Below are 27,647 nucleotides of genomic sequence, written 5' to 3' on the forward strand. Positions count from 1 at the left end.
CTGCTAACCGGCCTCACCCCAGACGGGACTCGAACCCACAATCCCTGGCTCAGGAGGCTAGTGCCTTATCCATTAGGCCACTGGGGCACACATTTACTAGCCGTAAAAAAACAGTAAAAAATGCTAAGATCCAAATACAATAGCAACCAGACTTTATTTGCGACCGAGTAACACAATTGAGCAATGTAAAAGTAGGGGTGTCTAGCAGCGGATGGTTTCGATCCATCGACCTCTGGGTTATAGGCCCAGCACGCTTCCGCTGCGCCACTCTACTAACCAGCCTCACCCCAGACGGGACTCGAACCCACAATCCCTGGCTTAGGAGGCCAGTGCCTTATCCATTAGGCCACTGGGGCACACATTTCCCAGCCGTAACAAAACAGTAAAAATTGCTAAGATCCAAATACACGATTGACCAATGTAAAAGCCGGTGTCTAGCAAAGGACGGTCTTGATCCATCGACCTCTGGTTTATGGGCCCAGCACACTTCCGCTGCACCACTCTGCTTCACCCCAAATGGAACTCAAACCCAGAATTCCTGGCTTAGGAGGCCAGTGCCTAATACTTTAGGCCACTGGGGCACACAGTTGCTGACAGTGAAACGATGGCAGTTTTTTCATTTATGGCACAAAGTATCAGTTTTTTCGAATCCAGAATCTGAATCTGACATCTCATATTTCAGAATTGCTGCTAAAAGCTGAGCAGAGCAAATTTAATTTCATACAGTGGATAAAGTCACTGGTGCCAAAATACTATTACAGAGCCAGGATACAATTATATACCAAATGTATAATATTGAAATAAATTGAAAATGGGACTGTAACCATTGTTAAAAGATTTTCAAACTGCAGCTAAAATATCATTATAGAGCCATAAACAGAAACAGACCTTTCATGCAATGCCTACATTATTGTGTACATTTGAAAACTACACAACATCCTGCAGAACAAAATTAGCTGTCATGCAGCAAGTGTTCATACCCTGATGCCCTGGTGGAAATTGAATTGGGACTGTTAAAGTGGAAAGTTGTGGCTCAGCATTTCTGGAAATAATAATACTGAGCCAGCTTTTGGATACCATCCCTGAGCCAAACAGTTAACCCTCACCTGCTCAGATGTATACTTGGATTGGATTTGCCTGGCTTGCAGTTGGCTTTGGATAGTGTTGACCAAATAAATAAATAAATGTTATCTTCAATAACAGCTTTCTCTATTACAGGTCAACTAACACACACACACACACACACACACACACACACACACACACACACACACACACACACACACACACACACACACACACACAAATAACAAGTCAGTGTGTTTTTCTATTTTTTTAATTAAATAAAAAAATAAATTTAATTAAGTAGGTACATTCTCAAAACAATTCGTACACAAAAGCCAAAAACACAAAAGCCTGAACTTTTCTCAAAATCCTTATTTCATCTCTCAAAAGGATTTGTGTCAATGAACATGTAATTCCCATCAGAATGTAAAGTCCCTTTGGCATTTTTCACAAACAAAATCATCAAAACGTTTGTTCATGTTCTCAGTGTGACATTGCACAGTTTCAGGATTTCTTGATATAAACTATGGTTTGGATCACAGTGACTGAAAATGCACAAAATTTGACTTTCTTCTGTTTGGCATCTATGAATTTCAGCAGCACACATGTATTTATTTGATTGCATATTTGATCTATATTTATTGCAAGAGACCGGGCAGAATTCACACTTTCACTCTACTATACAAGTGTTTGTTTGTATCATAGTTGTTTATCCGTTTTTTAGAATAGAAAGAATTAGTATAATTCTTTGTTTTGTCCGATTGTACACACTCTCCAATTGAAGGTTGTTTTAGAGATCGAGTGGATTATTGGTTGATCTGTTGCCGTTCACCTTCATTAGTGACATTCAAGATGCATCTGCACAATTTATCATTTCAACACATTTACAAAAAACTGTAAGAAGGTATAACTATAAATTCTGTCACATCAAGACATTTTTCCCACTTTTTGGGATAGGCCCTCAGATAATTAAGAAGATAAACAAGTTTCCCTCTTTCTAACCTTATCCTAAACAGTTCACAGCAAGCACATTTTTAATTTTTTCTCTCAGGAGTGCATAACATTTTTTCTTTTTCAACCCAAGATTTGCTTTTAAAGCTAATTGGTTTCATTCTAGGCAAGACTCATTTTTGCTTTTGTTAAGGAGTGTGTAAGGGCATCTCTGATATGTTGAAGCTTTGGTTCTTTGGTGTGTGTTTGCCAGAGTGGACCACTGAGGGGCAGCACTGCCGTGCAAAGCTAAGAGTGTCTCCTGAAGAAAAACAACCACACGAGCCAAGGAGCCTTCATCCAAACCAATCAAGACTGGGCTAATCAAATGATTTACATAATAATGATCATGGATATGTAGTAGAAACATAATGCAGATTGTTGCTACCTGTAAAGCAACACAAGCGTAGGATCGATCAAAAACTCCATCATTTAAAAAAATGATTAAAAAATATAAAAAAAATATTATTTCTCCAACCTTTTCAAAGATATGAGTAAAAAAAATAACCTGGCTAATGATCCACAGCATTTTACAGCTGCAGCACTTTTTATTTATTGCCTCATGTTCCAAATAACACGACAGACTCCTTGGTTGTGTTGATCTTATCAGCTTTACTCCTCTTCCCCAGAGTCCTGTTACTTAGTACTCAGAATAGCTGACACGCTAAAATGAAGCACTAAAGGCTTGGCATAAACAAAACATTTTTTATGGCCAAAACCACAATCATCGGATATAAAAAGAAATAAACTGAGAATAGGCTTTTTATAAGATGGAACACAAGTGTGATGAAGTTAGATTCTGATTTATTTTATTGCTGACAGACAGGTAATGTGATGAGTAACATTATAAAATAGTGAAATTTAACTTGCTCTCCCTAACAAGCAATGATAAACAGTCCTTCATTGGTTGTATATAACATTATATAAATACAAATCTATTTATTTATATAAGAATCAGTTAGCTTAATGTTGTTTGCACATGTGTACTTCATGTAGCCTTGCACACTCATGCATTATTTTACAAGATGTTATCTTTGTTTTCTTCATGCTGTTTATTTAGCACTTTGGTCCTAGACGAAGGTTATGTCATTTCACTGTGTACTGTACAGTATATGGGTGAATGATTCTAGAAGGAAATGCTTTATATTTGAATGGTTATGGATGGGGGTACAATAATTGCAATGTTCTGGCTAATAACCAATCATAATACCTAACAGTCCTGAATAAGATTTTTTTTACTGTGCTTTTTTACATGGAGGTTATTTACAAAGAGGGAAATCTACTTAATAATAATTTAAATAAAGGAATGATCTGATGTCACAACATTAAGTTATCTAATGCCAGCTGTACAAATAAGAAACTTTTCTAGTAATATATTCAGAATTAAACATGAGGATTTTTAATTATAGATCATGTTTACAAATGTGGTATGATGTGATCAAATCCCATGTGATCCCAGTTACTGTTACCATTATTAAGTTGAATGATTTTTTATATTATAAAGTACATAATACTTTTAAACAATTATCTAATTTACACAACTGAGCAGTTCGGAGCCCTAAAGTGGCAGCTTGGTAGTGCTGAGTTTTGAACTCCAAAATCTTAATCATTGAGCCTCCATCTCCACTGAGGATGAGATAAGTATGTTTCCTCATTTACCTTACAGTAGCCTAATAACAGTTTTAACTTCTCTCTCAATAAAAAAGAAAAATGCAACAAATAACTTTTTTTTTGTGCTCCAAAAAGATGGGGGGAGATGGTAAGTTTAGTATGGGGTAGCTTAGTGGGTAAGGCATTGGACTTTGGATCTGATGATCATAAGTGCAAATCCCAGCGACACAAGCTGCCACTCCTGGGCCCCTGAGCAAGGCCCTTAACCCTATAGCTGCTCAGATGTATGAATAAGATAAATGCATGTCGCTCTGGAAAAGGGTGTCTGTCAAATGCTGTAAATATAAAGCTCTCTGTTCTGAAGACTTTCACATATCAGTGTAACATATAAGTTATTTCCGTCTGAATGTCTAAATCGAACACTGGAGACTCCTTCCAGAAATAGCTAATAAAATATTTCATATTAGCTGCACAAATTTCTGTGTCATTTTCTGGCCAGAATCAAGCCTTTAACACCATAGTGATATTAATAATATCACACAGTATATATACTAAGAATAGTAAAGAACTATATGCATCCAAAAGTAGCAGTGCAGCAAAAAAAAGATCTCTCAGATTGTTGTACAGACATTTATATGCACACTGAGGCAACATGCTGAAGGTGTTCCTGCATCAATATTCAAGTGCCCTCTAAAGAGTAGAGTGTTCAGGCGTTTCTTGAAGAAGAAGCAAAAAAAAAAAAAACTTCGAATATGATTATAACAGACACGCTACGCCACATGAGAAACAAGGCGAGGAAAATGCTGCAGGTGATGATCATAGCAATAGGTAGTGCATCGGAATAATAATTGGCCCATTTGTTGGCTTGCAGGAATAAGAAGGAGAGAGCTGCAGATCTTTGTCTGTGGGCCAACGGCCATTTGTGTTTTCAGTGCATTCGCTCGGTAAGTCGGGGATCTCTGTGTTTACTCTAATTTGCTGTCTTCAGCTGGAAGGCTGGCACAGCCATAGCAGGGCCAACAGGATTAAGAGCCCAGTGCCATGTCTTCCTCTCGCCCCGTCAACCCGCTGGAGATATGCAATAGAGGCCATTACTATGGAAATGCAATGTTTACACGGATGGGAGAAGTCTATTAGCTGTTTTTTTGGGCATGTAAAGAGGACTACATTCTGTGTGAGGGGGGTTTATCAGTCATCTGGCTCCTCTCATGCTTTTCTCTCGTTGTCAGTCTTAATGATTTTTCTGCCTTCTAACCATGGACAGGAAAAATAAATTGTGTTGAACGTCCTTGCCACTGATTACGCACATACCCATCTCACTGAGGAGTAAACTTGCTCTTATTTCCAAGCATGCCTCTCTCACATGGTTAAGCATCTGGGACAGTATGGCAGTTGTAAATGGGACTGGTAAACAATTCCATGAAACTCATGTATGCATGTATGCACTGAAAGCCACAGAAAAGAATGGTATGGTGCTTTTACTGAAATAAAACATTTAGTATTGCTGCTGCGGAAAACTTTTTAGGTATGGGTTAAACGTTATTATTGTGTCTGTGTATTTATCTCTAGATAAATATACATATAACTATGCATCTATACCTAAATATGTATAATATGTGTACCAAATGCAATCCTTTTTAAGTGTTCCTCAGGAACGTATAAAGTGGCGGACCGCAAGTTTGTTTAGTCTCTGCCTCACACTTTGAGCTTTGATTATTATTATTTTTAATCTTAAAAACATACACAACAATGCCAGGGGTATAAAAAAGAAACTAGATTAACTGATAATAAGGTTTTTTTTGCGCATGCACACTAAAGAATCAATAGCGCTAGCCTTAGCTGCCAACCCGGAAGTGTCTAGCAGCTAACGCTAGCGCTATGGATTCGAGATTTTTTAGTTGTCACAAACATATTTATATGAAGGATACAACTTGCGGTGAAATGAAAAGTAAAAAAAAAAAGATAAAAGAGATCTGATAAGAGAGAGAGAAAAAATTATTTATGGGATGTTAACAAAAAAAGTGTTGACTTTTCCAGTATTATTGTATTATTTGAAGGCTGCACATCTACAAAAACATCATCTCTAGATTTTGATAACTCCAGATACTTGTTACTTTCAACCCCTTCAGAAAAAGAGCCTTCAAAATAAGATACAGCTTCTGCTAACTTTAGAATGAACAATAACCTTTACTGTCACTATACCTTCTCTGCAAAACACATTTAGTTAGAAATTACTTTTTGATATTTCTTTAAACATATAATTTTCATGTTAAATACATGTCATGTCATTATCACGAATGTGATGAGTGTGTGTGTGTGTAAACTTTTGCAGTCAGCTGCAGACACAGTGCCTTTACCCTTACAGTAGAATCAGTGCTCGAATTGAGGAGGGGGCTGGGGGGGATCCGGGACCTGCCATTAGGCATTAGGGACCCCCCGTGACAAGTAAAAAATAGACTTAAGGGGGTCTTAAATAGACTTAAATAGACTTAACCCCCCATAAGACCTGACTCAATTCGAGCACTGTAGAATTACATTAGGGATGATTTAACAGTGTGCAAGTATTTCATCAGTTTAATTATGGGCTTATCATCCATAATAATACGAACTCTGTAGCTAATAATAATAATAATAATAAATGTATGATTTTCTTTTTACATTTATGAATGAATAAAAAGCAACAGTGCTGTGTGTAACACAGAATGAATAAATTAATGTCTGTTTTAAGTGTTTTTTGTGTGTGAGCACATCTGAGCCAGTCCATGATGACTTTGTTAATGATCTCCTGTATGGTGAAACATGTATAAAAGTAAAAAACAGTCCATGGTTTTTTTTTTATTGTGTATTTCATGGAAGCATTTCATAAAACAAAATGACAGAAAATTGAGCTTGTAGGTGGTCAGGAAATTATTCTTTTGCATGTACCTAATGCTGTAGTTTTATGCACCTACATTTATCGACATTGATGATGGAGGCTTTATCACTGCATTACACTAATATACTTAACAAAGAACGAATAGAAATCAGTCCAGTTTTGAGCCACTATGTTACTTGACCTCAGTATAGAAATTAATGTCACATATCTGGCATGAATTGCAACGGAAACCATTTCACCCCAATCCCCAGCCAAACAATCTCCATTATGTTCTCTGTCTGTTTGACATTGTCAGTCCAATAATAAAGAACCCTGCTGATAAATCCAGGGCAATAACAATTAGAGTAACATTTAGTCACAGAAATGTTCACCGGCCATGAATGTTTCTCAGACTAAAGCATACAACACAAAAGATGACATTTTCTCTTAGAAAAAAATACAGTATTTAATTTTTTGTTTAATAGCCCAGGTGAAGTAATTAAATTGATCTGTTATTAAATCTAATAATTTTTCTATTTCTAAAAAAGTGCCATGTTCTGACCTTCGCTTTATAAAGTGCTACTGCAACTGTTATTTGAATGCACTTGTACTGTTATATAATTGTCATGTAATCAACATTTGCAGTTATTCAGATGTTTATTATAGTACTCGTAGACTGGAGGACTTCATACAATTTGGAGTTTCAAACTAATGAGTGTGTGTCTGAGGACTATCTATACATCCACATTTTTTTCCCCAAGCATTGTTTCAGTTTTAAAGCAAATTTTACAAAATATTTGTAATGGGATTATGAATAGAGTGATTAAATTTGCAATTTAGATTTATTTTACTTCAATCAACCTTCAATCAGTAGCATTGCAAAATTATAACACTCAGATGAGTTTGTTGCAGATGTATTCGTTAGATAAAAAGCCAATCATTTTAATTACAATTTTCTATGTACTTCAGTGCATGTATTTGGTTTAGAATGCATTAGATGATGTAATGGCTGTTTATTTTATATTTCCTAACATGTACAAAAGAGTATATATTTATCAGGATTCAAATGTTATACAAACCAGTTGACAAAAACATTTGAGATAAAAAACGTTTTAACATAATAGATGTTGTTGAAATCTTACTGCAATGTGATTTTTTTTCTAAAAATATTGTATTTGTTTGCAAGCTACATTTTTTCAAAAAGGTTCTGTATGGTTGTTGCATCATAATCTTTGGACTTTGGAGTGAGTCCCACTTCTGGCTCTTGCTTATATAAGTTTTTTATTTTGCATTATAGAGTTTGCAATGGTCAACTCTTTTGTCAATTGTGAAGAAAGATTTCTTAAGATTCTCTTAATTTTTCCATTATTATCCATTATCTGTTTATACCCAATTATGTTACTGCACTGTTACCAAGTAACCTATTTAGTGACCTGTTTCACCAGAATTTTTCCCCCAATCACTTTTTTAATATTTTGCTACCTCTGTCCCAACTATTTTTCAGTGTTACAGGCATCAAATGCATTTCTAAAAAACAAAACAACTTTGGTTACAAAGCTTTGAAGTTCAAATCCAAGGCCACACCAAGCTGCCACTTTGGGCCCCTGAGCAAGGCCCTTTACTCCAGAGCTGTTTGGCTGTATGCTCTTATCACTGTGGGTAAGAGCATCCAAATGCCATAAATATATAAATCATCATTTCTTTAAATCCAGTTTCTTGGTAAGTAAAATTAAATCCTCCTCTAAAACAATTTATCCATCCATGATTCCTTTAACAGCATGTAAAATCCAGGGGATATCAGCATTTGTGTCGTTTCACTCCAACCTGGCAAACTATGATTTTATTGATATCACTATATGCACAGGAAAATGCAAAGCTACAGTATAAAAACAAAATTGTGTGACTTTGTAGAAACAGTTTTTGGAAGAAACACAAAGAGTCTGATGGTCATGTGTACAGGCTTAGAACATTTCTCACTAACAATTTTGCCGGTAGTAACTTTTTTTTAACAACAAAAGGGAAAGGGAAAAGATAATGTAGTCTCTTATCAGTTAACATTTCTACTTTCAACAGGTTTTTTTAGTTTATGTTTTGCATTTGAATATATCTGAAGCTAATCCCAACAATTGAACCACAACTATATAGCATCAATCCAACCCAATTTGAGAAATGACAGATATTTACAATAGAATGAAGCCACAAATTCGATTTGGGATGATGCACTTTTTGTAAATGATATTGGCTTTTAAGATACAACAATGCATGTGCTGACAGAGAAACATATCTTGATAGTTGACAGACCCCTGTTTATATTCACACACTTTATCACTACTATATTTTATTATTATACACAAACATTGCTGTTAGTTTGACCTTTTTCCCTTTCATTTTTTCAAAATGTTCTCCTCACTCACCTATTCACTTTCTCACAAACTCACTCACTCACTCACTCACTCACTCACTCACTCACTCACTCACTCACTTTTCCACCCACTCACTCTTTCACCCACTCACTCACTGCCCCACTCACTCACTCACTCACTCCCCCACTTACTTGCTCTCCCACTCACTCACTCACTCACTCACTTACTCAGTCACACTCACTCACTCTTCCACCCACTCACTCTTTCACCCACTCACTCACTGCCCCACTCACTCACTCACTCACTCACTCACTCCCCCGCTCACTTGCTCTCCCACCCACTCACTCACTCACTCACTCACTCACTCACTCACTCACTCACTCACTCACTTACTCAGTCACACTCACTCACTCTTCCACCCACTCACTCTTTCACCCACTCACTTACTGCCCCACTCACTCACTCACTCACTTACTCACTCACTCCCCCACTCACTTGCTCTCCCACCCACTCTCTCACTCACTCTCTCACTCACTCACTCACTCACTCACTCACTCACTCACTCACTGATTTAATCACTTACTCACCGACCAACTCACTCACTCACTCACTCACTCACTCACTCACTCACTCACTCACTCACTCAGTGCCACACTCACTCAATCGCTTTCCCACCCACTTACTCACCCACTCACTCACTCACTCACTCACTCACTCATTAACTCACCCACTCACTCACTCACTCACTCACTCACTTACTCCATCACTCACTCACTCACTCACTCACTCACTCCCCCTCCCACTCACTCACTCACTCACTCCTCCACTCCCCCACTCACTCACTCACTCACCCTCTCACTTACTCACTCCCCCACTCACTTCCTCACTTCCTCACTCACTCCCCCCACTTACTTACTCACTCACTTAATCACTCACACACACACACACACACACACACACACACACACACACACACACACACACACACACACACACACACACACACACACACACACACATTCAGCCAGACACCCACCTACCCACCCACTCCTTTATTTAATCAGTGTCTTTATATTAACTTTATCCAGGCCAGGGTAATGGTGTATCTGGAGTCTATACCAGAACAGTGGGCATAAGTCATGACTTTTACCCTTATTGCAAGTTTTCTCTTGAAAAGCTACACACTGGGTTATAAATAGAGTCTTTCATTACGGCAGGCAAATGCTTAAGTGGTTTCATATATTAGCCATGTGACAGTTCAGAACAATACACAACTTCAAATGGTTTGAGTTGTTTAAATAGAACAATACCTTCCTATGTGACCTTTATTCGTATTCCATCACCAGCCTTCAGTCATGTGGCATAAATCGTTCAAGACTCATTTAGTAAAAAAAAACTCATAAAAATCTATACATATCTTTTAATATTATGATAGATTACTTTAGATTAGATCACAGACTAAGTTTTTTTAATAAAAACAAAAATAGACATTCCATATAACTACTTCCAAAACACATCCAAAAACAACTAAATCTCATTACTGGATAAATATTTTCAACATTCTTCCAGCATAGTATTGTCCGTAGTATATTATTGCATATGAATGTAGAAGAGTTTAAATGTATAATCCCACTACTTTGTGTCAACTAAAGCGAATGGATTCCCTTCTTGTCTGGTTTGTTTTATGTTTCTCTTTGCCAGACACCTCTTGCTCATTAGGGATCAAAATTAATTGTCATTGCTGTGTTGTTATACAACCAAAATGATGTATGAATAATATACAATGGATATTAGCAGAAATCGCAGGTGTTTAGGTTGTATTAAAGAAACAGTCCTTCGGTATTATGCAATAAATTTAATACACAATTTTCTGGACGGAGAAAGTTGGTATGGTATTACAGTTATAAACCAAGATTTGTAGATATTGTGGTGGAGAGAGCTTCATGAGGTAGAGGACTCCAAGAATCCATGACAGGGGGTTGAATTTGATTCATTATACAATACAATGCAGTGACCTCAGTGGGTGAAGTCTTTTTGAATGGGAAGTCTTTTGAAGGTTATGCTTCTTGTGTGAAAAATTACAGCATATACAGAGACCAGTCATTAGTTATGTATATGACTCAAACATACGTATGACCGTTTGAACCTTAGAGACGTATTTAGAAAGTCGCGTCATTTCTTTCCTGAAAAAGAAAATCTAAGAAATGAAATAAATATATTCTTTTTAAATATATAGTCCTCTCCTGTTATCATACCGCTCCGGTTTTGTTTTTAACAGCTGCTTGTACCAGACAGCGCTGTAAATGTGGACTGCTGTTGAGTCGGCCCTTGTCCACTTTCACTAGATGTGTTTGACTGAGCCTTCGGCCCGACAGCCCAATCGCCAACACCATCTGTTCCCACCACTGCTCCGTAGACAAACACAGTCATGGAGCTCTAATGGGGCGCACAACGAAGCCTGTGACCTTGACACTGCTCAAGTGTGTGTGTTCCAGAGAGATGGCGAGAGATGGATGATGGGTATAACGGAGTGTGATTTTGCTTTGTCAGTGCAAAACACTAGCGCGGGTTGCCTGGCAACACTTTTACCTTAGCGATTGAGTGTGGACGGTCGATGGAGTTTTTTGGAGAGCTTCGACAGATTTGGATAAATGTGGACTTTTCTCGGAAAACCCAGGAATCATTTAGGCCTTTTTAAATATACAGTAAACGGCTGCTTTTGTAAACCCAAACTGAGCTAATTTGCAGATAAGACTTTCTGGTTCAAAAAGGTGTTTTTAAGAATTTATAGATAATGCAAAAATGCACACAAGAAATAGATAAAATAAAAAATACATGTAAAATAATATATATTTTTTTTATATTTTTTTGTTCTACAGTAGTTTTCCCAGCTTAGAGAAGCTGACACACAACAGACATGACTAGAGCTGATCAGTAGCAGCAAGTCCAAAAGGAGCAGCAGATAATCCAGCCCATCACAAATTCTAAAATTAATTGCATAAAAAATTTATCAAGTCCAATGTTTTAGTAAATGTATTAAGACCAATGTTCCATTTTATGTTGCCATCGTTGAGTATATAGAGGAATTTTTGCATTATCTCTATTGTGACAAGGTTTATAGTATTACTGATAGGCTAATTCAATGTGATGGGGCTCTACACATTCATGTCTTTTCGAGCATAGAGGCAGTGTTCAGTTTGAGGAAGAAGGGGGAGGTTACAAAGGTTAGAAGGGGTACATCTCTGCCATAAAACTGCCAACCCCCTTTCATTGGCCCTTTGGATACATTTTGTTACGTGATATGATTTAAGAGTTGTAATATCATTAACCTTTAGAAATGGGAAAAAAAATCACATTACATTAGACTGGTTAGATAGCTTTCTAACCTATTCAGGTTCGTGTGAGGTTTTCTTTAGTGTAGTAAGATTTTTATTGTATTCATGGCTAACATAAAAGGCTAACTAACATTGTTCTCCAGTTGTTGTTTATTTAACAGTGACAAACCAATGAGTAATGAAACCCATCATACACTATGATATTTTCAATAAAACAACTATTGAAAAATGAATATAAAAATGTTCAGAGATTTACATTAATGCTTTGTGGTGTTAATAGGGATCTTTCAGGACTAGGTTAAGCGGGTCTCCAGCTTTAAGTTCTTGGAAGTCCACATCTCTGAGGATCTGTCCTGGCACCAGAACATTTCAGCTCAACAACACCTGTACTTCTTGAGGAGTCTTAAGAAAGCTCATCTGTCCCCAGGGATTCTAAAAAATGTCCACAGCTGCATCATTGAGAGCATTCTGACCAACTAAATCACTGTATGGTACTGAGGCTTCACTGTGCCATGCAAAGGGTGGTCAAAACCGCCCAACAGATCACTGGCACCCAACTACCTGCCATTGAACACATACAGACATCTATAGATGTCTGCGCATCAATCTTTCTAATATTTTTCTGCACAAAAATAGAATTTCTATTTCACAAATGCACAAAACAAACCTTTTTCTGTTAGAATGCGCTACAAATAATATTTCTGGTACGGAGTCAATAGCCACAGTGACATTGTGCTGACTCTATATTTTTTTAAACCCCTGGCATTGTGTACGTTTTCAGTTATAAGTAAAAAAGTATATAAAAAAGCAGTGGCATTGCACACCAGTGTAAGGTGGAGACTAAACAAACCTGCGGTCCGGCACGTTGCAGACTTCCATCTCAGATTTTAACTGGTTTAATGTTCTGCATGTTAAAAGGATTGTATTTGGTACAATTATAGCCCTTTTTTTTTTATAAACAGACAACAAAAAACAGAAATTGACAAAAAACTGACAGTTTAAGCATTGTAGGTATTTAAGGTATTGTCATGAACTTCAGATATTAGGGGTTTTTGTTTTTCATTTAAAAGGCATGTGACAGTAGCACAGCAGGTAGTGTTTGTGCCTTACAGCTCCAGGATTTTTGGTTTGATCCTGACATCTGTCTGTATGGATTTACTGTCTGTTCTTTTTGTTTCTTCTTACGAATATTCAGGTTTCCTTTCAACTTTTATGAAAACGTACAAATACGTGTGTGAGCGAGTGTTACTTTGTTCAGAATGTACTAATGTTGTTCTGGAGATTGCAGGATTTCACAACAACCCTGACCAGGATTAAGGACCTGCTAAAGATCAGTGAATGGTTCAGTTAGTGATGTGTATTAAGCCTGCAATAGATCCAGGACATTTTTAAAGTATGTGTTAAAGATGCTTGAGTGTGATTCTCGAAATCAATGATCTTGCTGCATTAGATTTCAATCCGGATTGAACATGTTACTCTGCCTTATTTCGATTTTCAAGGTTACCAGTTCATTATCGAATCATTGTAAAATACAGAACTGCACTATTTTGGGTTTCTTACAAAAGAAAACCCCCTTTAAAGTCTGTACACCTTGTTTCACTGTTAAAAAATTGTCTACAAATGCCTTGAGTAGAACTGGAGTTCTGAGTGCTGCTGGTACACCTACTCAAACAATGTACAGTACATGTTTTTTCCAAGGAAGCCAAAGCCCTACAGTTCTGTCCTTAAACCACTACAAAGATAACAAACAGCAAGCAAGAAAAGGAAGCCAGAGATCACTGTCTCTTACAGCGGTTTGATCTTGCATCATGCACCGAACATGCACTGTAGCCTATGTAGCGGCTTTGCTCCACTACACCTGTCTCCATTTCGACATCCCTTTCTCTCCACTGGCCTCTGGGACTGACACAGCCATCAGTAGATGTTGATCCGGGTCACAGGATCGTCATCGTAAGTGCAATTCCTACCAGTGTCTTTCACTGGAATGTAACCATACCCTCAGCCATCGTATGTCGCTTCGCACAGAGATGCACTTTGACAGCAAGCACAGTGAGCACTCTGAAATTTCCTATAGTAGAGATGGTTATGTGCCCTTAGACATATTTTTTTTTGGCAGTTTTGCAAAAGTATCATAGAGTCAAAGTCAAAATGACTCAAATACAAACTGTTATTGTCATGATATCTGTGTGGATTTAAGCACACATTTACAAAATTTTATTTCTATTATCTTTTCAGTAAAAAGATTAAGATGAAAACGCACTTGATCACATTTTTAAGCCCAACATTAACATGTTTCTTTCAGCAGTATAAGGAAAATTAGCTCTAATCCTGGCCTTTTGCAATGCATGATGACCCTGCTCACTGATAAATAATTAAGAACCAATCTACAAGATTATATTGGGTCTCATTTTTTCCATTAGAGCTATGTAATAATGAAATTAGATAAATTAATTATGAGTAAATTTACATAATGAACATATTACAAATAGTTACAGCTTGGGGTTTAGAGCTCTTTTTTTTTTGCTTAGGCTGTTGGAAATGAGGGATAGAAAATATTGATAGCAGAAAGATTTCAGTTAAGGTGTTGCGATGATTTAAAGTGTTTAATATTGCTATATTGTAACTGTTCTGATGATACAAGACTTTTCTGTGACATGTAAATGGCAATATAAATATTATGCTGTCTTGTTAATACTGTTTTACTGTCAACTCTTCAGATTTAATTTTCCAAACACTACAGTCAAATTGCAAGAATGATTACTATAGTGTGTGCATTCTGTAATGTTGCAGCTTAACAGCTTGAGGTTACTAAAATTAAGTATATTCTCTATGTGGCCACATGGGTTTCCTCTGGGTTGTCTGGTTTCTTCCTACCTTGCAAAAACATACTAGTAGATGTATGCTAAGTTGTAGGTGTGGATTCAAATGCGCATAATGTTTTTAAGGGGTATTCCAGGGGTAATCCAGCCTGATGCCCAATGCAGCCCTGACTGAGCTACATTTACATTCTACATTTCTTTTTTGACACATTTTTCATTATACTATGCTCAGCTTTGAACGATATAAACAGAAATTATGAGTTTCTTTCAGAGTGTTTGCTTTGACTCCACAAGTCGATTGAATAAGAAGATATCAACAAAAATGTAGGCATGACTGAAAATGTGATCTTTTGAAAAATGTGTACAAACTAGTTGCGTATAAAGTGTGGCAAATCCGTCCATCCTACATCTGACCGAAACAGGTGGAGAACCAATGGTACAGAATTTAAACCTTCATCGTTGGTGATGCAAAATGCATATTCTAACCGATAAGCAAACAAATGTAGAATCTTGTAGACCCTAATGTGTATATATAGCAATTATGAATGAATTTACATAATGTGCATTAATGATATGATGGTTAATCTAATGACTAAATAATTACTCCAGCTAATTACTGTATTGTTATTGAATTTGTTAGGGTTGGGATTTTTGATTGGTTTTCCTTCTTTCTTTCTTTCCATACTTACGAATTGATGCCTTGACACTGTTTCCCAGAAGACCACATAGCAATGGTATGGAATGATGGTAAAAGCATTATGCGTCGACAGGTGCCGCCAAAACACTGCACTCTCCAACTACAGCACCTAACACACACACACACACACACACACACACACACACACACACACACACACACACACACACACACACACACACACACACACACACACACACACACCATATGGCTTTGATTCGATTATCTAATTTCAGCAATATCATCAGCGGTTTACACTAGAAACATAGCATGTTGTAGTCAAGTTATCAAGCTCCTATTCGTGTCGCAGATCACGTTCTCAACACTTGTCTCTTATTTCGAATGCGCTCGAGGAATCAACTTTTTTTTTAATTGATCAATTAATCAATTAACTAATTATTCATACTTATTTTGCAAAAGACTTTGTGTATTTTACTAGTAAATTAAGATCAAGGTGGACCAACTTGATCTTTCAGGCTGCAGACTGCAGATGTGCACCTCCACGGGCGCGCGCACACACACATATATACGCACACACTCATACTCAGGCACACGCGCACACATATACACACTCATGCGCTCGCGCGGCGGCAGGCTGCGATCCTTCTAATGCAAATTCGCCGCATTTAATTGCTGAGATTTTCGGACATATTTGGAGACATCTTTGGAGACGTCCAGTCCGAATCCGCATTGTTTAACTAAACAACCAGCTTTGGAGTGGATTTGTGCAGAGCGATGCACATCTGATGCGATGCTGTCAGAGTCGGACGCGGCGAGAGGTTGACACACGGCAACGGACTGCTTGGAAAGAAAACCAAAAATGCATTGATCAGTGCATTGGTGCACCCGCTGATGTGCAAATGGAGTGAAGAAACTTTGAGCTAGATGCTGAAATTCGTGTCCAGTGTTTTGACTGAAGAGCAGCCAAACGACTTCTGAGATTTATTTCTGCACCAAGTTGTGTTGATGAAGCGCCTGGTCGCGATGAGCTCTACTGTGTCACCATGAAGCTCCTGCGGTTCATTATTTTGTGCGGATTTCTCAACACACACATCTATGGTAGGTTCTGATGTCTTCATTCCATTAATTGTCTCTTATTTATTAATTAACTCTACCTTCAACTTGTCCTAACTGTTTCAATGCGAAGTCTTTTTTTTTCTGGTACTGATGCAGGTCTCCATCATAACACAAGCCATTGCACTCAGCTGCATATTATTCATGTAATTCAATTATAGATTATTTTTCTTTATTTTTTCTTTAAATAAATAAATAAATAAATAGCAGTACATTTTGGTTAATAATTTGATTATCAATCTTTCTCATAACACTCCTGCCAGATTGCATCCTATTGCTACTCCACCTGACAACTTTGTTTATTTCTGTGCTTTTAAAAGTGACATATTTGAACAAATTCTCTATTAATTAACTTGAACTCTCTTTCTGTTCTTCATTAAACCTATACACCAAACCCAATGAGGACACTGAAGTCTAAAATATGGAGTCCAAGCGGAAACTATATCTAAACCTTGGCATTCTTTATATAGATATCACAGCTTTTAGCTCCTGCAATCGATCCAAACACTTTCTGCAAAAGGTTACTGGAAGAGTCTTATAGCCTGGGTATTGACTTTGCAGAAAGGGCTGAAACAGTGTCATAAATTCCCTATGTTAACTGAACAAACCGGATATATCACGGTACAGGATATAACTGTATTGCCCCTGTGGGGTGGGTACTAAGGTGGCACCTTCAAGGGTACCTTCAGAGTGTATGTGGTAGTCGTGTATATGTCCGATGGTGTGGCATGTGGTGTAGCTTGAATTAGCTCTGTGATTAAAGGTACATCCTCAAGGACTGGGTATAATATACTTAATTATGGTTTAAATGTATATAGATACCTAATACAGTGCTATGATGATGTACACTTGATAGTAACTCTATGGAAGTGACAAGGAAAATACAGTTTGATGCATTTATTTGTAAGTGTAGGCTCACTGTGGGTAGGTAGGTTTTATGGTGATTAAATTGTATATTAAGAGCTATGGGTTTTTTAGGGTGCTACAGAGGTTCCTTCTAACAGCTCAAGGTACGACCCTGATCTTGGATCATTGTCTCTGTGGAGTTTTATATGTGTGGGTTTCCTCTTACTCCAGTTTCCTTCCACCTCTCAAAACCATGTTAGTAGGGTACTAGATGTGAAAATATGGGCACAGTACTCATTGATGGGATCGCATCTCATTCGTGGTGTGTTTTAGTCTCGTGCCTGTCCCGGGAAAGTCTCAATATCCACTATAATTCCCGCCAAGATAAATAAACGCTTGAATGTATGTATTTTTAGCTGAATTCTAGTACATATGGTTTATTATCTTCTCAATGTACACTGCCACACCCCTGCCTGCAAACCTTCAATTCACTGAATTGACATTTTAATACAATGTGAATATATCATAAGCACTAAATATTTGACCTATAAATGACCCTGAATCAATCCAGATTTCCTCTTTATGTTTCTTGAACACGTTTGATGACAAGTTATCTAAAGAATATAATGTCTGGCAGGCTTTTAAGACAAGCCATGACCTCGGTTCAGTGCAAGAACCGCTCTGTCAGTCAAACCATGTGTGTTCACAACATATCATTTGTCAGTGGATTGATTGGTGAAATGCAGTTTCATAACACAGGTTCAGCTCTTGGTGCACTTCTGCACTCTCAGAAAAAGAAGGTAATAAATCATTGCTTGTTGTTGGGGTGGTATACTCAGAGCTACACCTTTTGTAATATTCACATTTTTTCTTCTCTCTCATCCTTCTACACCAGTAAAAATTAAGATCAAGCTTCACTCAGAAATAACCTATGTGTCAATACTAAATAAAAAAAGCATCATTTCAGTGTTGTGTTGCCTTATAAATATGCAAATATTATAAATAGTGGTGATTGGTAGATTTTTGCATTAGATTTATATAAAATATATATAAACTATGTTTATGTTAAGGTATAGTCTTTGTACCTGTAGTGTTTATCAAGTAAATGTTTGAGTTAAAAAAAAGAAGTGTGTGATGGTGGGCTTGGTTTCTTTTTAAAACAAATAAATTGGGTTAATTTCCCCCAAAAAAATGCTGAGTGCTTTCTCTGCACTCTGTGCTGATACAGGGTCAGGTTTTTTTTTTCTTCCAATTGGTTTAGAACTTCAGTAAAATATGCCCAATGTGGTTTCAGGAGGTAATTTATTAATAAAACCTAGTTTTTTTGTTTATTTTATTAAACTGCTTTCTACATTTTACCATACTATATGATCTCCATGCAGACTGCGTTGGGTTTGAATTCGACATCATCAGTTGTTAGGAATGTCCTGTGTCTGGCTGTGTGGATTCTTTGAAATTCCCGAGCCTTCACTATCATTCGTCTTGTCCTTAATGGGAAATGAGATGTAGGCTGTAGAGGGAATGAGGCAGCGGAAACTGCTTCCGCACTTCACCAAATCCCATTCTCCATGGCTTAATGGCCGACGGTAGAGTAACACTGAGTAAATAATCGGTATTGCTTTCATCTTTCCGTGCTGTAAGCTGCAGCCCCAGTGTCCAAATTGCATTCCGGCCTCACAGTGGATTTATTGAATTGACATCAGGAACATGGCACAACTGTGCCCTAAACCACTCAGCAAGTGAACTTGTTATGAACAGCGCCTGCTGTTGCTGAATTTTCTGAAGAACATCAGAGCCAGGACACTGGCTGAGCCTTAGCTTGTGTTTGGACTTAGGAAGAAATTCTTATAGCCAAAAAAAAGTCAGATTTGACGAGGCGTTGAAGGGTCGTGCATTTCATCATCCTCCCCATCTGCCTCGCCATTTGCTTATAGATTTCGTACAGATAATGTATATATATATATATATATATATATATATATATATATATATATATATATATATATATATATATATATATATACACAGTGAGGAAAATAAGTATTTGAACACCCTGCTATTTTGCAAGTTCTCCCACTTAGAAATCATGGAGGGGTCTGAAATTGTCATCGTAGGTGCATGTCCACTGTGAGAGACATAATCTAAAAAAAAAAATCCAGGAATCACAATGTATGATTTTTTAACTATTTATTTGTATGATACAGCTGCAAATAAGTATTTGAACACTTGAGAATGTTCAATGTTAATATTTGGTACAATAGCCTTTGTTTGCAATTACAGAGGTCAAACGTTTCCTGTAGTTTTTCACCAGGTTTGCACACACTGCGGGAGGGATTTTGGCCCACTCCTCCACACAGATCTTCTCTAGATCAGTCAGGTTTCTGGCCTGTAGCTGAGAAACACGGAGTTTGAGCTCCCTCCAAAGATTCTCTATTGGGTTAAGGTCTGGAGACTGGCTAGGCCATGCCAGAACCTTGATATGCTTCTTACAGAGCCACTCCTTGGTTATCCTGGCTGTGTGCTTCAGGTCATTGTCATGTTGGAAGACCCAGCCTCGACCCATCTTCAATGCTCTAACTGAGGGAAGGAGGTTTGGTCCCAAATCTCGCAATACATGGCCCCGGTCATCCTCTCCTTAATACAGTGCAGTCGCCCTGTCCCATGTGCAGAAAAACACCCCCAAAGCATGATGCTACCACCCCCATGCTTCACAGTAGGGATGGTGTTCTTGGGATGGTGCTCATCATTCTTCTTCCTCCAAACACGTTTAGTGGAATTATGACCCAAAAGTTCTATTTTGGTCTCATCTGACCACATGACTTTCTCCCATGACTCCTCTGGATCATCCAAATGGTCATTGGCAAACTTAAGACGTGCCTGGACATGTGCTGGTTTAAGCAGGGGAACCTTCCATGCCATGCATGATTTCAAACCATGCTGTCTTAGTGTATAACCAACAGTAACCTTGGAAACGGTGGTCCCAGCTCTTTTCAGGTCATTGACCAGCTCCTCCGTGTAGTTCTGGGCTGATTTCTCACCCCAGAACTACAAGAGGTGAGATCTTGTATGGAGCCCCAGTCCAAGGGCGATTAACAGTCATGTTTAGCTTCTTCCATTTCTCTAATGATTGCTCCAACAGTGGACCTTTTTTTCACCAAGCTGCTTGGCAATTTCCCCATAGCGCTTTCCAGCCTTGTGGGGGTGTACAATTTTGTCTCTAGTGTCTTTGGACAGCTCTTTGGTCTTGGCCATGTTAGTAGTTGGATTCTTACTGATTGTATGGTGTGGACAGGTGTCTTTATGCAGCTAACGACCTCAAACAGGTGCATCTAATTTAGGATAATAAATGCAGTGGAGGTGGACATTTTAAAGGCAGACTAACAGGTCTTTGAGGGTCAGAATTCTAGCTGATAGACAGGTGTTCAAATACTTATTTGCAGCTGTATCATACAAATAAATAGTTAAAAAATCATATATTGTGATTTCTGGATTTTCTTTTTTAGATTATGTCTCTCACAGTGGACATGCACCTACGATGACAATTTCAGACCCCTCCATGATTTCTAAGTGGGAGAACTTGCAAAATAGCAGGGTGTTCAAATACTTATTTTCCTCACTGTATATATATATATATATATATATATATATATATATATATATATATATATATATATATATATATATATATATATATATATATATATATAGTGTATATTACTGAATACACTCTAACGCGTCAGTCCCTAGCAGTCAATCTGGACGGACATGCCTACATTTCTCACTTTTATTTCCCCCTTTCCTGAGGGAATGATCTAAATCTAGCATATGCTCAAAAATTTGTAAAAGACCACACGTTTTTTCAGTTTTCTGTCTGTGTTTTTGTCGATGGAAGCTTATGAAATCTGGGCACTCATATGTACAGGAGCACTGAAGGGAGTAATGAACCGACAGCAGTCCGAGTGAGCAGTCAATCATGTTTATGCAAGAAGCTCAGCAATTGAGGGAGCCAAGTCTTCTAACTTTTGGTCCTTAACACTGGGAATTGCTTTGTTCAGATGGGCCTGCAGACAGTCCGTTAAGCAGACATTCTAGAGAATGAGGTCCTGAAATTGAAGAAGTGATGGAATTTCATATATCAAGGCTCTGCTGTTAAATCTTTAATGCAGTCTACCAGTCTGCCAAAGCATGTCAGGAGCGAGATGGAGGTTTTAGCTTGTTGTGTGTTGCTAGGATTTCTGTTCTTATTAGCGAGCTCATTAGCATACCGTAGGTGAGAGCTTCGACGCGGCGTCTCCTGCCTCAGTCATATGCAGGCTTCAACTCGAGCAAACGATCAATTTTCACATAGCGCAATATTTAATCTAAATATTGAAAAATGATTCAGGTCTGATAGTAAACCTGAAGAAACTGTCAAACGAAATAGGGATGCTATTAATAAAAATCGCACGCAGTAATCCAACAAGCACACACTCATTTGTATGTAAATAACGCGTTTAACGGAACACAATCCTACACACGTCAGTGTGTGATTGTATGCACACGCAGGCTTCCACTGTTTCCAGCCGAGGAGAAAGCAAAGCGTTTGAGTGAGCCTCTTAATAAAATAGCTGATTGAACTCCTTCACTCCTGTGGGAATTTCATAAATATAACATGCACCTCGCACTGTCAGTCTCTCTAGCCTAGACGATCGGATCTGATTTCTTTTTTCCTGTTTATGATGGACACCTGGCCTGGCTCGAGAGAGCACACTATACACAGTATATGTGTGTGTGTACCATTTCTATGCACACTCATGCATTTATTATTGTGTATATATACCGTATATATATATTATAGAACCTCATAAAACCAGTCAATTAAGTATTTCATTGTAAGCCTTAAGAAATAAGACTTGCAAATCTATATTTATAACTAATATGAATTATTCAGTGGCATCCAAAATGCATTTTAGAATTCAGTGCAAGGAAAGATTCCTGGTTTTCAATTTTATCCAAAGCTGTTGCTTCCTCTTGTGAAGATTGTGCTGTGGGACTGCACTTTTTATCAGCCACTGCACTGTAACATGATCTCAACACCTTATTCACATTCAAGCATAATTAGAACATGTATATAGCCTCCTTGCCATTAGGGGGGCACAAGCCAGTGTACTCTTAGTGCCGGTCCCAAGCCCGGGTAAATGGGGAGGGTTGCGTTAGGAAGGGCATCCAGCGTAAAACATGTGCCAAATCAAATATGCGGATCATAAATGAGAATTTCATACCGGATCGGTCGAGGCCCGGGTTAACAACGACCGCCACAGGTATCGTTAGCCGACAGGGTACCGGTGGAAATTGGGCTACTGTTGGCCGAAGGAGGAGAAGGAGGAGAAGGAGAGGAGGAAGGCGTCTACAGAGACGGCAGGAAAAGGAGCAGTGTAGGAGAGTAGAGGTTCGGGTTGGTACTTTAAATGTTGGTACTATGACGGGTAAAGGGAGAGAGATAGCTGATATGATGGAGAGGAGAAAGGTAGATGTGTTGTGTGTTCAGGAGACCAAGTGGAAAGGGAGTAAGGCCAGGAACATTGGAGGTGGGTTTAAACTGTTTTATCATGGTGTGGATGGAAAGAGAAATGGTGTAGGGGTGATTCTGAAGGAAGCGTACAGTAAGAGTGTAGTGGAGGTGAAGAGAGTTTCTGATAGGGTGATGATCGTGAAGGTGGAAGTTGAAGGGATGATGATAAATGTCATCAGTGCCTATGCTCCACAAGTTGGCTGTGAGATGGAGGAGAAAGAAAGATTCTGGAGTGAATTAGATGAAGTGGTATATGGTGTACCTAGGAAAGAACGATTGGTGATTGGGGCAGACTTTAATGGGCATGTAGGTGAAGGGAACAGAGGTGATGAGGAGGTGATGGGTAGGTATGGTTTTAAGGAGAGGAATGTGGAAGGGCAGATAGTGGTAGATTTTGCTAAAAGGATGGAAATGGCAGTGGTGAACACGTATTTTAAGAAGAAGGAGGATCATAGGGTGACGTATAAGAGTGGAGGAAGGTGCACACAGGTGGATTATCTTCTGTGTAGGAGATGCAGCCTGAAGGAGATTGGAGACTGTAAGGTGTTGGCGGGGGACAGTGTAGCTAGACAGCATCGGATGGTGGTCTGTAGGATGGTTTTGGAGGCGAAGAAGAAGAGGAGGAAAGTAAGGTTTGAAAGAAGAATAAGATGGTGGAAACTGAAGGAGGAAGAGTGTAGTGTGAGGTTCAGGGAAGAGGTCAGACAGGGGCTTGGTGGTGGTGAAGAGGTGCCGGATGATTGGGCAACTACTGCAGGAGTGATGAGGGAGGCAGCTAGAAAAGTACTTGGTGTGACATCTGGAAATAGAAAGCAAGACAAGGAGACGTGGTGGTGGAATGAGGAAGTGCAGGAGAGCATTAGGGGAAAGAGATTGGCAAAACAGAAGTGGGATCGACAGAGTGATGAGAAGAGTAGGCAGGAGTACAAGGAGATGCGGCAGCAGGTTAAAAGGGATGTGGCGAAAGCCAAGGAAAAGGCATATGAGGAACTGTATAAGAGGTTGGACACTAAGGAAGGAGAAAAGGATTTATACCGATTGGCCAAGCAGAGGGACCGAGCTGGGAAGGATGTACTGCAAGTTAGAGCAATAAAGGATGGAGAGGGAAATGTGTTGACTAGTGAGGAGAGTGTGTTGAGAAGATGGAGGGAGTATTTTGAGCAGCTGATGAATGAGGAAAATCTGAGAGAGAGAAGGTTGGAGGATGTGGAGTTGGTGAAGCAGGATGTAGATAGGATTAGTAAGGAGGAAGTGAGAGCAGCGATTAAGAGGATGAAGAATGGAAAGTCGGTTGGACCAGATGACATACCGGTAGAAGCGTGGAGATGTTTAGGAGAGATGGCAGTGGAGTTTTTAACCAGATTGTTTAACAGGATTCTGGAAGGGGAGAGGATGCCTGAGGAATGGAGAAGGAGTGTGCTGGTACCGATCTTTAAGCATAAGGGAGATGTGCAGACCTGCAGTAACTACAGGGGAATTAAGTTGATCAGTCACACCATGAAGTTATGGGAAAGAGTAGTGGAAGCCAGGCTGAGAGAAGAGGTGACCATCTGTGAGCAACAGTATGGTTTCATGCCGAGGAAGAGCACCACAGATGCCTTATTTGCTTTGAGGATGTTGATGGAGAAGTATAGAGAAGGACAGAAGGAGCTGCATTGTGTATTTGTGGATTTAGAGAAAGCGTACGACAGGGTGCCGAGAGAGGAGTTGTGGTATTGTATGAGGAAGTCAGGTGTGTCAGAGAAGTATGTGAGGGTGGTGCAGGACATGTATGAGGACAGTGTGACGGCAGTAAAGTGTGCAGTAGGTACGACAGACTGGTTCAGGGTGAAGGTTGGACTGCATCAAGGATCGGCCCTGAGCCCTTTCCTGTTTGCAGTGGTGATGGACAGGTTGACGGACGAGGTCAGACAGGAGTCTCCCTGGACTATGATGTTTGCAGATGATATTGTGATTTGTGGTGAGAGTAGAGAGCAGGTTGAGAAGAGCCTGAAAAGGTGGAGATATGCGCTGGAGAGAAGGGGAATGAAAGTCAGTAGGAGTAAGACAGAGTACATGTGTGTGAATGAGAGGGAGGGCAGTGGAGTGATGCGGTTGCAGGGAGAAGAGGTGGAGAAGGTGGAGGAGTTCAGGTACCTGGGGTCAACAGTGCAAAGTAATGGAGAGTGTGTTAGGGAAGTAAAGAAAAGAGTGCAGGCAGGGTGGAGTGGGTGGAGAAGAGTGACAGGAGTGATTTGTGATAGAAGAGTATCTGCAAGAATGAAAGGGAAAGTTTATAGGACTGTGGTGAGACCTGCGATGTTGTATGGATTAGAGACAGTGGCATTGAGTAAAAAACAGGAGGTGGAGCTGGAGGTAGCGGAGCTGAAGATGTTGAGGTTTTCGTTGGGAGTGACGAGGATGGACAAGATTAGAAATGAGTTTATTAGAGGGACAGCACATGTAGGATGTTTTGGTGACAAGGTGAGGGAGGCGAGATTGAGATGGTTTGGACATGTGCAGAGAAGGGACATGAATTATATTGGTAGAAAAATGCTGAAGATGGAGCCACCAGGTAGGAGGAAAAGAGGAAGGCCAAGGAGGAGGTTCATGGATGTGGTGAGGGAAGACATGCAGGTAGTTGGTGTAAAAGAGGCAGATATAGAGGACAGGGTGGTATGGAGACGGATGATCCGCTGTGGCGACCCCTAATGGGAGCAGCCGAAAGAAGAAGAAGAAGAAGATATAGCCTCCTTGCATTGCAATGTTTGGCCATCAAAGGTTTTGGTTGTTCAGTGGTTAAGACTCTGGGTTACAGGTTGGTGGTTTAAAGGCCAAATTGCCAAATTGCTTTTGGGTCCATAAGCATGGCCCGTAACACTCTGTTCTTCAGGGGTGCTGTATTATGGCTGAGCCCAGCTGCTAAACATTGCCTAGATATGCAAAGAAAGAATTTTACTGTGATGTAAGGTACATGTGACAATAAAAAATAAATCACCTTAACTTTATCATAGTCCAGATTACGCTTAAAACTTCTTTCATTCATTGAGTTTTGTTTTAACTTTAATATATGTATGCACTGTAAAATATCAGTCCTTGTGTGCATCTCTATAAATGAAGCCAATGCAAATCGCATTTCGATGCATAGCCAATGATAAGATACGTTAAAGAAACACATGAAGCAGCTACCAATGCAATGCGAGTCGATGCGATTCACCCCCTGGATGCGATTGACAATGCAGTGTGGTCCAATTTTGATTTGATTCAACACAATGCGATTCCACTATGCAATGGAAAAAATATGATGCGATGCAATTCAATATAGTTTGATTTTATTCTTTTGATTTAGACAGAGAGCAAATCATCAATTTGCTTCAGTTCCTTCTGACTTTTAACGCATGGCCATTTCACACACATGCCTTTTGTAGTGCAAAAAAAAAGAAAGAGAAAAGATTAAATAATACTGGCCGTTCTTTTCCTGTTTTGTCTCCTGGAAGTTGCAGCTCTACCTCTGCATGCTAATCTCTATTCTATGGGACTTTTAGGTCTCCGTAGTGTTGTGAAACGCCATATTCATGTAGCAGCAATGGTACTGAGAGAAACAGTTTAGCGAGGATAAATCAATCTAAATATAAAATATTATTCACAGATTATTGGTAATTTTTTTAATAATAAAAGTATAGCGATCTACTAATAATTATTCAATAAACATTTATAAATTATTCATTTTAAACCAATGCAAATGTGTTAAAATCGATGCATCGCGATACAAATGCCATCTTGTATCTGATGCACACTTTTTTATTCGATGCATCGTTAACTTTATGCAAATTGGTGAATCTTCCCATCCCTGGTACATAAAGATAGTGATGCAGCAGCGCTTTAGTCCTTTTTTCTTTGTCCCGCTCTTTGACCTCTTCATCTGTTTATTCTGCTTAAACAGATCAGATCTAAAAATGTCAGCACCATTAAACTACTAAACACCATTTCTAAGTGATATAGTAATGTCTCCTTGTGATGCCACACGCAACACCCACTGACTTCCAATAAGAGTAGCAATAGAGAACCACCCAACGTTGCAAAGCACATCATAAACATTTCAATATAAACACATTTTATATGGTCCATTGTGAAGTAGTCCTTTAATGCTATTTAATAATAAGTTTCCGATTTTCTTCGTTGACCCATTTCTTTTCGATTTAGAGCAATGCCCTTATGTATTTCTATATTTCTAATAAAAGTCGAATACCCGATATGTCATACATTTATCTCAATTATTTGCATATAAACACGAAAATAGTCTCGAAATGTCTGACAATCCTGTCGTCTGGGTCCAAAATCATCTTTTGGTTTTTCATATTTCCAAAGACATCGTTTTATTTTGCATTTTATTTTGTCTTGCTACTCTCATGCCAGCAGGATGTAAATGAGTGAAATCTCTGGCATATAAATAAAATTTTTAT

At 38.7% G+C, this 27,647-nt stretch overlaps 1 protein-coding gene across 3 annotated transcripts in view; it reads left to right on the forward strand.

The window, feature by feature from the left end:
- Positions 1 to 15,983: 15,983 nt before the first annotated feature.
- LOC310740902 (roundabout homolog 2-like) overlaps positions 15,984 to 27,647 on the forward strand; it is a 152,911-nt gene continuing 141,247 nt past the window's right edge. For all 3 annotated transcript variants that reach the window (XM_083568080.1, XM_083568081.1, XM_083568082.1), the window contains exon 1: positions 15,984 to 16,793. In XM_083568080.1, coding sequence (XP_083424206.1) covers positions 16,739 to 16,793 — 55 coding nt within the window. In that variant the 5' untranslated portion in view covers positions 15,984 to 16,738. The remainder of the gene's footprint in view (positions 16,794 to 27,647) is intronic.

The sequence above is a fragment of the Silurus aristotelis genome, assembly GCF_946808225.1.
Source record: "Silurus aristotelis genome assembly, chromosome: 18".
NCBI classification, from domain to species: Eukaryota; Metazoa; Chordata; class Actinopteri; order Siluriformes; family Siluridae; genus Silurus; species Silurus aristotelis.